Raw genomic sequence first — 11,540 nt, forward strand, 5'->3', positions numbered from 1 at the left:
AAACTATTTCCATGTGAACATGCTTGTCTTCACACAACGCATGAGCAATATTAATATGAAATCTGCAAACTCTCGTAGAGCGAAGAGCTATTGTTATCTCAAGAAAGGAGATTTTACCATTGATATGCAAATGTATGCAGAAAGCTTTTACAAAAAATCTAATTGGATCATCTGTTCTATAATGAGACACTGTGGCGCAAACGTGACATTTCTATCACTAAAGGTTGTTGAGCCATTATCTTCATAAGAGTGAAAAAAAAGGTCACACATACCATTTTTATGTGGCATAAAATTGCCTGGCCATCTGACGGTCCTAATAGTAGTAAAATGCTTCATAAACCTTAGCTCAATAATCACATTTAACATGTCATAGCTTTGCATTTCATATGTGAAGCATTTAAGCCATAGACTGCATTTGGTGCAAAGACACCAGTTGGTGCATTCAAGTAAGGTTGTGTTCACTGTGTTTATGAGAAGAGTTGACTTGAATGACCCAGAAAAATGCAGAAACACAAAATCATTAGCAATTTTTTGTCTGTCACCTTGCAACACTGTTCTCAGGATTAAACCACTTGACCAGCACATATACTGCATAATCTACTCAATTTACATTATATGGACAAAAGTAGTGGGACACCTACACATTATTTTTATAACATCCCATTCTAAATCCAGAAGCATTAATATGGAGTTGGTCCCCCCTTCGCAGCTATAACAGCTTCCACTCTTCTAGGAAGGCTTTCTACAAGATCTTTTCTGTGGGAATTTTTGCCCGTTCATCCAGAAGAGCATTTGTGAGGTCTGACACAGATGTTGGACACAAGGGCCTGGCTCGCAATCTCCGTTCTAGTTCATCCCTAAGGTGTTGGAAAGGGTTGAGGTCAGGGCTCTGAGCGGGCCAGTCAAGTTCTTCCACACCAAACTGGGAAAACCATTTCTTTATGGAGCTGGCTTTGTGCACGGGGGCATTTTCATATGAAAGAGGAAAGGGCTAAACACAAACTGTTAGAAGAACTTGTAGCATCAAGATTTCCCTTAAGAAACACCATACCATGAAAAAACAGTCCCTGCCAAAAGTTTTGGGATTGGGGTGTCCCGGTACTTTTGTCCACGAAGTGTATGTCAAGAATTATGACCTCATGAATTTCATTTTAAGGCAGCAATTGTTCCCAAGACCTTATTTGGTGAGGTTTATGTCTATGAACATCAAAGCTTCATAGAGCACTAGCACAGAAAACCTTTCTCACATGTCAAACATTGCAGAGTCACCTCTAGAGGACAAAAAAACCCCCCAATTGCTCATGTCCAGGCCAAGAGTGACTGAACTGTTCCTCCAGGTTGTAATCACAACAAAGAGACAGGAAGAGCAAGGAAACGGTGGATGCAGCAGGATCACTTTCTACAGCGCTGTCAGGACATGACACATTCTTCTCCAGCCTGCAATTACCAAATACCAGAGAGAGGCAACATACTTGAGTGAATTGGCAACATCACACTGTAAAGACAAGTATGTGGAGACTCTGGGCTAGTAGTTCAAAGGAAAATGAACTCAATGATGTAAGCTTTTCTTGAAAAATACCCAACAAATGCAAAGTTAAAATTAGATCCAGGTTCCATAATGTTACATGATAAGATGAACACAAGTGTGTGTGTGTGTGTGTGTGTGTGTGTGTGTGTGTGTGTGTGTGTGTGTGTGTGTGTGTGTGTGTGTGTGTGTGTGTGTGTACGTCGGTCTCTTTCTTTGTCTCTCTTGTGCATCTGTCCAGATTTCCTAAGCAGGCCAATTGATTTTGTGTGTAAAAGCAAAGATATAGTTTAAGCAATAGTACACATAACACATTAAGTTCACTAGTTATTATGTAGTGTGTATAACGTGTAAAAAAATGACTTGTATAAAAAGATTTATAGGAGAAAAGAGATAAACTGTTCTCTGTAACAAGCAAATGTCCAACCCTCTGCATTAAAATCTATTAGGGGCCATTTCAAAGGATTGCATGGAAATTTGGCATTCACAAAGCTGTTAGTTAGCCACACGCCGATGATCACAGAGCGCAGTTGCAGCCAGTCACATTAGACAACATAAAGGCATAGTCACAGTCATACCCTCATTAACACCCAGCTGAGTCTTAGTAAGGCTCAAGTGTCATTTTCCACAGGTTGTCTTTTCCACTCTGATGTCCCTGTTGGTTCTCGAGGGTTTCAGAGCCCTTGATTTATTAATGACACACAGAAGTCTTGCTATGTTTGCACCTCCCGTCCAGACTAAAACGGCCAAGACGAAGAAGACGACGAAGTCTTGCAAAGTAGAAACACGATGCTGCTGACAGAGGATTTGACTTGGTATTTTTATTAAAATATTTTGTACTGTGCAAATCACAGTTATAGCCTACACTTGTCCTATGAATGTCCACGACTCCCAGTGTGTTTTCCGCCACCACAACAGCTTTTGTGGTGGCTCCCATGTTACATTCAGTAAATGTCCCAGCTCGTTATTGGTTCATGCAAAATAAATCTGGTGTGGTTCTTCATCTGTAGTACTTTATTCTTTCACCAAATCTTCTGTAACTATGGAATAGACCATCTGCTTCATGTTTACACTGGCACGCACATGCCCAGTGTACGTGAACGGCCACTCGATGCGCGTTTTCACTCGTTTTAATATAGACGGAGATCAACTCTGATACACAGCTAAAACGCTGGTGTCGACGGAGATCGTATTAATAGTATAGATGGGGCCTTAGAACATAAGCTTTATTTTCAGGAAAAATATTCTGAATTAAACACTGCTCTATGTCTGATAATGTATTAAATGCTGTAGGAATTACTGTGGTAAATACATGGCAGCCACAAGCCAAATGCAAGTAAATCTTAGTAGTGGTTATTGAATGTATCTACGTTTCTATTATTAAGTAGGCCTACTGTAGCTGTCTGACTAGTTCAGTAATAGCTGGAGAACTAAACCAACAGGTGAGGTGAAAGAAACATCCGTTTGAGAGACGTCTCAACTTGTTCAGCAGATACCATGTCACACTAATGCAAAGATCACATAGTGCAGGACAGGTGGGTAGCATTATGTTTCATTATGGAGCAACAGACAACTATTCAATGCTCTTGCTGACAGCACCAGCTCAAAACAAAACCGCAGCATGTCTGAAAGCTGGTGGACAAACACAGGTTGTGTACTCTCATTGGCTTGCCTCTTCTAGCTTTTCTTCTGCACACTGTAAGCAATCCACTGTTTCTTTCCATTTCATTAAAGCTGACAAATGACACTGTGCCACTGGCAGATAAGATAGCAAACAGTTCAGGACAGGCCTGCACTGCCGGGTAAATATGTATCAGGGGCATCTGCAGAGCTTTGAAAGCGTACTTTCTCAACAGAGCTGCCCTATAAGCACTAAAAATGTGAGATTATTCTGAAAACATAGCACTGCTATAGTAAGTGAGTGGCTTGGGACTACAGAGGATTGTTTGACCCAAAATAAATCTGACCGAGAACACTAGAGTGGTGTGGTGCAGTGGGCTGACGGGTGGGTGGCTGAAGGAGGACAGCTTGACTGCACTCTTCCCCTGGCAGCTCTTCTGAGAAACAATTGCTAAAGACAAGGTCAAAGCCCAGCGTGCAGACACCATCCCATCTGGCTGTGGGGTCATTGTGGTTCTGCGAATGAAAATGTCATGCAAACGGACAGCAGATCCCAACGGGTTTACTATGCAAAGACAAGGCAGGAGGCCTCTCAGAAGGGCAGCCATGTGAAACCTTTGACCACTTATCTTCGACAAGAACCCACTGCACAATGGATTATGTCTTCTATTAATTCATTGTCTGCATATAATCACTGGTGTCGTTATCCCCACTGGTGTCTTTCACAGTTCTCAAATTTGGAACTGATGTACTTCATTTTCAATCTCGCTCCTTCCCCTCCCATGTCACCTTTTCGTCAAGGAGGTCCTGATGCTGTGCTAGCTGAGCATGGAATTGCCGCGGTACATCACAGCTGGAAGCAGTGTCTTTTGCCAGAAATCTACATTATATTTGCCTGTGCCTCTCTGTCAGCTCAGAAGGTCACTCAGTACTAAGGTCACAGCCACCACAAATGTTAATGAACCACACCCCAACCCCCATCTATCAGTGAACAGGAGCTGGTGTTTTATTTTCACATCCCTGTCAACACTCTGCCGGCCAAATTCATAGATTAATGATACCTAGATTAATTTTATTGGCAGGCTTTCAACCAAAAAAAACCCCCATCAGTATTCCAAGGGCGGCTGGGTGAATATTTAAGATACACTGCCTGACTCTACTAGTGAGTCTATGTCATGGTAAGCTGTATTTATTGGATTGGATTTGCATATCTGATGGCTCTTAATATGTGCTGTCAGCAAATCTCAATGCACACGCTCAAACTCAAGAACATGTTGATGGGCTGCTCTCCAGTTGTAATAGTCTGGCTTCAATAAGATTGGGGAGTAAACAGAGTAAACAGGAACTACTTTGATGTGACTCCCAAGGCCATACATCACAGGACATGACGAATAAAACAAATAAAGTGCCATTAATGATGATTGCAGCCCTCCTTATGCAAATAGACAACTGCGGGAGAAATATGCATCAACCTCATGAATCATTCATCTCTTCTCATCAAAAATAAAGATGTGCTTGCCAGTTCTTCTTGCCCTGCACCAAATCTCTCTAACTTCTGACACAGTAAAGAGAAGCTGCATTTTATAGACTAGAAATGTAATGTTAACTTATTACTGTTTTAACTTGCCAGGTCGTATTTGTGTGTGTGTGTGTGTGTGTGTGTGTGTGTGTGTGTGTGTGTGTGTGTGTGTGTGTGTGTGTGTGTGTGCACATATACACATACATACATATATAAATAACAAATTCAATCAGTATATCATTTCCAATTCACTTCTAACTTAAAAAAATAAAATTAAATAGACAAGAAAACGGGGAAGTGCTAGCCCATTAAAGGGGTAAGCAATTCCACTACCATTATATAGAGCAAACAACGACACAGCAAGTAATGTAACTATTGTTAGCCACGTTGTGGGTTATCAAACTGTTGTTACAGTTGCAACACTAACATGCAGAGAGGACGAGACGATCCCAGAGCCAGCACACGAACTCCAGACAGCGATACTCATAACTCTTCTGCTACAACAGCTAACATCACAACAGTCTTGGCAAACGAGAATGTAAGCTGAATTTCCATGGGCAATTCATTTAAGGTTACCTGACACACAAATCATGGCTGGTATAGTGTTGTGGTCAGAGCCATTCTGTTTGTTTCCCATTTACAGAGCCAGGACTGTGTACAAACACTGAATTTATTTGCTACGCACGCACGCATGCACGCGCGCACACACACACACACACACGGGGGACAACTAGCGGGCCATGAGGAGATATTCGCTGAATTTGACAAAAACAAGTATATTGGATTAGAATCTCTTACAAGGTTACACTTTCCAAAGAACATGTGTGCAATTAAAGCTTATCACTTGCAAAGAGGACCATTTTTTTTCTGCCGTGTCATTTGATTGAAGTGCCATTTGTCTTGATACTTGCCTGACTAGAAAAGGGGGTAATTTCTCTGTGGAAATGAGACACCAGACAGAGTGAATCCATGGCGTCTAGTTTTGGACTGATGGAGATGCCTATCAGTGACGAATGTGATGGGCTTCCAAAATGACTTGTAGCCTCAGAACAGATAAGAGGAGAAATGGCTGCATGAGATTTCTTTGAACTTTCTGCAGATAATTTAGAATATAGTTGCCATCATATCCCCATGATCTCCCCAACATTCTGAAATGCTAGTTTTAAAGTTCAGGGCAGCAGCCTTGTAATACTGTCTTACTGTTCTACATTTTGATGACAGTTTAGTTACAATCAGATTGAGAAACAACTTGTGATTGCAATGAAAGAATAAGGTTGAGTCTCTTTCCCACATCAGCACTTGTATGAGAGTGAACAATGAGTTTAAAACTTGTTACAGCGCTACAATAAACACCTTACCTTATATAATGAGGAGGATAAAGTGTTGCATAACGGCAAAAAGAAATACCTAACATTTTGTCCACCAGATGTATGGAGCAAAATATAAGAAAAACCTTACAATATAATGCAAGCAGACACAAAAATACAAAACTGCTACAGTTAGAGTCGAGCTGAATTCAGGGTTCCTAAACATTTCCCATTTCAAAATTCCATACTTTTCCAGACTTCTCTCTTTTTCTGACCATATTTGACATCTGAGTACAAATAGCTAGATGGATGTTAAAAATGGTTTTAACATCCAACTGGTGTATATGTATGTATCTGAATATGTATGCTATTATGTTGCATATAATTGCCAGAAGATTGTAGGTAGTTACCGTAGCTCATACAAATCAACTTTGTGGCTGTTCAGCCGACACTGCGACAAAGAAAAAGCATTCCACTGTCAAACATCTCAGCTCAAAGAGGATGTAAACTAACTGGTACCACCTTTATTCTTATTATTTTAATGTTTGGTTATTTGTAATGTAATTCATTTTTCGATTCATTTAGTAGTTAAAAAGGGACTAGGGGCAGAGCTCTTTTGCAGGCTGTGCGTAGAGGCAGCTCAATGTAGGAGAGTGCGTTCAGTCACACGTCATACTCCTTGACTTGCCTTCCACTACATCAAGCCTGCTCTCTCTCTCTCACAGTGGTAAACATTTTGGCTGCGCTGCCTGCTTCAAGACCTGAAAATTGTTAAAATCAAAATACATTACCATACTGCGTAGGAACACCTTTCTGATGCTGTCTACCACCATTAAAGACTTAAAATTGTAAGTCTGAATTACATTAAATTGTACAGAGGTTTCTACTTTTTGGGTCACTCTATGTGTCTGACTCATATAACCACAACAGGCAAGAAACAAAAGTAAATATGTAAACCATTAAATGTAAGATTATTTAGTTCAGAAAAAAGAGCCAGCTGGTTGGACTTCTAGACACTAAGTCAGAGGCAACTGGATTTGCCATCTATCTAATTATAAAGAGGTGGAAAGTAATGAATTACAATTACTCACGTTACTGTAATTGAGTAGTTTTTTTAATCTGTAATTTTACTTTTACTTAAGTATGTTTTGTAAGTATTGTACTTCACTACATTTTCAATCACATCCGTTACAGAGTAAAAAAAAAAAAGCGCAAGGAAAAACTCACTACCACTTTGGCTTCAAGTGCAAGAGAACAGCTTTATCATGCACTGTAACCTGTGAAAAATGCTGTATCAATTCCTGCTGCAGCAGCTTCACATTAAAAGCATTTAACTGGCAAAACACAAGGTGATTTTTAATTTGAAGTAGACACAGGAAATGCAATCTGTTTGTAAGTGAGATTAGCGCCTACCGTTCTCATTGTTCAAAAATGCGTCCACACCACAAGACAACCGTCATTTTCAACAGTTTTCTGACAGCGGACCAGTTTGAAATATTGCAGTGAGTAATGCAACAATCCGGAGCAGACACAGTGAGCTGTAAGATAAAGAGATGCAGGCACAGGCTGCAGCCTGAAACCTCCACCTTCTCAGCCGGGTAACCAACTCCTATCACTTTCGCTGTTCACAGACTCATGTCGTGTACAGCATACAGTCAAATCATGACTGCTCACATAATTATGGAAAACTGCCCGACAATAGTTTGCTTAGATGCCCCAGATTTCTGTGCCCCGTGGTATTAAAAGGCATCAGCCGTTAGCACCAGTAACTACAGGTGTCTCATGCACAATAACGGCGCACCTGCATAATAACGTCAAAACCGGTTGATTAATATATCATGCCAAACAGAGTTACATGTAAAATTACAGATTTTAACCATCACTCCTCAGTGAACTCCGGTCTGAGAGCATTTTCTAGATAAGTAGGCCTATGTAGATTTATCATTAAGGATTTAGGCCTATGTTTTAAGAGTCTGTCCACACTGATATAAGATAATAAAAACGTTAAATTTGCGAAAGTTGAAAATATTAAACAAGCAATTATTTTAGCAAGTCCGGCCCCCACAGTGTCTGCTTAGAAAAATTTGTGCCCTTGACCAAATGTAGTTCAGGACTGCTGTTATAGAGGTAAGTAAAATAATAACCTACATCCACCGGTGGTTAAAAATAAGTTTTCATAGTTTGGTAAGATGCTTTGCTCCAAATAGCCAAAAAGACATCAGTGCATGACATTGTTGGTTGGCATAAGCAACTTGCTGCAACTAGTTATTTATTATACTAATACTGATATACCAATACAATTACCACCTGTTTGAATGTAAATAGGGATATGACTTCATATACAGGGCCAGTGTTTCCCGTTTTCCCAGTCCAGTGTGGCACGCCAGAAGCGAAAGTATTCACAAACTTCGCATTATAACATAAAATGTCATTGTTTTTTGCCATTGATTTGGCAAAGTATCTGTCAAACAAACTAAAATTCAAAGCGCCATATGGCTTTGTTCCCTTATTAAATTGCAAGAGACTGCTATTTATTAAATAAGTGTAATACGTATAAATATGATATTAAATCATTATAAATAAGTTATTATAGCAGGTTATAAAAAGTAATTAAGCAACTTTTACTCTGAGTAAATTTTAAATGAGCTACTTTTTACTTTTACTTGAGTAGATTTTTAAACCCATAATTTAACTTTAATTTACTCAAAAGTAATTGTACTTTAACTTAAGTAGAATATTTTTGTACTTTTTTCACCTCTGTAATTTTACATGTATATATGTAAATTTAAAAGGTTAACTCTGCGTAATACCATGCACACACATACATCACCACACATCCAAACACTCACACACACAAAATGTTTACCCGTTAAGAATCAACTCACTTTTCTCCCTGCAGCTTGTTGGTTTTTACTATGAGATCTTGAGTTTGCTCCTTCACAGCCTGTTGAAGAAAAGTTAGTGTTTTGAAAAGATGGCCATCAAAAATTATGTTCTCAAAAGAATTGTAATAATTCAATGATATGAAGACTAACTTCATACATTTGATTTACACCATACTAATAATTTTAAAGGTTTCCAAACATCTTGCCAAAGGACTGCAATTGAAAATTATCCAGCTGGCTAACACCGGCACATTTTCAGCAATGCTGATTAATGTGTGTTGTCCTTATAAATAAATGAAATGAAATGAAATACCAAACAATACACAAATTTACCAACCTCTATTGTTGTTGTGAGAAATTTTGCTTTAGTAAACTATTATTCTCAAACGACATGCTAGAATTACCATACCTTTAATCTACTGGTCATTTCTTCACAACATGTGCTCATGGCCTGGACATCCTCATTAACACTTTCGAGCTCCTGTGGAGAATGTGAAGTTACAGTTAGAACAGCACTGAGGCAGATGTATCCCCTTACACACATACAAACATAGTAATCAATATTTATTTGAAGTACTGTACTGTTTAAACTACATTTGTTTATCAGAACAAATACTGGGCCTGCTTGAATCACCGGCTTTCAGGTTCTTCACTACAGTCTTTGGTGATGTGATTGTTGCTGCTAAGAAGTTCTCTGCTGTTCAGCATCACTATCACAATTGAGTCTCTGGGAACTGAAAGTGTCTGTATTAGTCTAGTAACAAATATCCTCTGCTGGGAGAGACTAATCCATCCAGGCCCGTCTCTGTCATTCTCTAAAATATAGTTAACAACTAAGAGGTGTCCCTGCACAGAAGTTTTATTTAAGGGTAATACACTGTATTTCTTGCAAAACGCTAGGTTACCTCTTTTACTTCCTTAAATATTCGTGCAAAGTCCTCATTGATCGCCAGGCTTCGCCTCTCTATGTCACCACGAAGATTTCTCCTGGTGCGCAAATTGTTGTCAGTGAAGAACACAGAGAGCGCCTTCAGAGCCTCCAGCATCTCCTGAAAGCACAAAAGGACATTATCATGTTAGTCAGTAGGGGTGTTCTGACAAATGCTGTATAATTGAGAATCTCTTCCCTCTGGACAGAAACCATCGTAGCCAAAACTGCGTGGAATAACCAATGACGGGGGTGCCATCGTTAGCTTTCGCTAAACCCCTGGTATATTGGAAAGGGGAACTGTTTCTTAACTACAAACTAGGACCAGACACCCTTTATAAGGTCAAAGTTAAATCCCACACTGAATGACTGCAGCAACATGCTATCTGCTAAATTACTAAACAGTTTTTGGCGATTTTACTGTGCTTATATACAGTAACGGGGAGCAATAACGTTATCGTTTCCCCCGAAACATGTACCTGTGGGAGAATGACAATTTCACTAAAAGGAAGAATTATGTCCAGTTGTGACGCGACTAGCTTCCAGATTTAGCTACTGTTAGCTCGCTAGCTAGACGCTTAGCTCTTCCAATTTACCTTGTCATTGTCAAGCCTCGTCTCCAGTATTTTGTTAAGTTTCCTTGATAGCGGGTTATTTGGTTGAGAAGGCGCGTTTGGGTTCTGTATTACAGTTGACATTTCTACTTTAGTATCAGACATTGTACACAAACACCTCCACGTCAACTTTCGGAAAGCTGTTTTGGTCCGTGTGAAATAAACGTCCGGTCGGCATGTAGATCCCTGGAGGACAGCGACACAACGTTCCGGTGCGCACTTTATTTATTTTTGTTGAAATAAGATGTTGTTTAGGATGATGATAATAATGGCAATGTAAGAAGTAATGGTATGGTGGTAATGTAATGTCACTCCTTCAAGAAATTGTGTTATTGTGTTAGGAAAATAGAGTGACAGCGCAGACAGCAATGCTGCATTCAAGTACAGTTGAAAATATTCCACCCAGATATTTTTCCAACAATAAATGATTTATATCTTTAAAATGAAATAATTGCAACATGAAAAAAGAAACAATTTATTACTTACTATCATTTGCCATTCTTACCAATACAATTGGTAAATGCATTTGTTTTTATCATCCACATTTTTAACAGTTAAATGACATGTTTCTGCACGATAAAAAAACAGCAGTTTAACTATTTCCCAGCTGGACATGCCTGAGATTAGCAACTTATATTACCTGACAATCAACCTGGCTGACTACGCACCCTATTCCACATATTTTTCCTCATACTTTTGACCCAACAATCAAGTGTGTGTGTGTGTGTGTGAGTGTAGGAAATGTTTTTTTAGACCAATGAAATATCTGGATGTGCTGCTTATAAATCAACTAATTCTTCCAATTTACTTATTGATCTTCCATTAACATGTTGACTGGTATCTCAAGACGCAAAATAGTCCTACCAACGCAGAAAAAACATACAAAAAAATAGGCTAATAAGAGAATAAACCTTAAAAACACAATGACATTGCATTTCACAATTTACCCCTCAAATAAGTAGTCTCTCCATGTGAAAATGCTGTAGTAGCCTATCACTAACAAACATCTTGACTCAAGGAACTTTTTCAGTCGATTAGTCTTGTAAACGCAATATTTAGTCTCTGATCTCTAAAAGTTATTTCTGTGTTTCGAAATTACATGAAAATTAGATTGTAGATCGTTTTCCTTACGTTCATCGCAA

The 11,540-nt window shown here is 39.1% G+C and overlaps 1 protein-coding gene across 1 annotated transcript; it reads right to left on the reverse strand.

The window, feature by feature from the left end:
• Positions 1–8,837: 8,837 nt before the first annotated feature.
• LOC123977295 (conserved oligomeric Golgi complex subunit 6-like) lies at positions 8,838–10,590 on the reverse strand. The gene is made up of 4 exons (XM_046059878.1): positions 10,381–10,590; positions 9,762–9,905; positions 9,266–9,337; positions 8,838–8,915 (listed from the first exon to the last, which is right to left on the reverse strand). Exons 1-4 carry the CDS (start codon positions 10,501–10,503, stop codon positions 8,853–8,855), a joined length of 402 nt encoding a protein of 133 aa, XP_045915834.1. The 5' UTR covers positions 10,504–10,590; the 3' UTR covers positions 8,838–8,852.
• Positions 10,591–11,540: the final 950 nt, after the last annotated feature.

This window comes from Micropterus dolomieu, linkage group LG01 (genome assembly GCF_021292245.1).
Source record: "Micropterus dolomieu isolate WLL.071019.BEF.003 ecotype Adirondacks linkage group LG01, ASM2129224v1, whole genome shotgun sequence".
NCBI lineage: Eukaryota > Metazoa > Chordata > Actinopteri > Centrarchiformes > Centrarchidae > Micropterus > Micropterus dolomieu.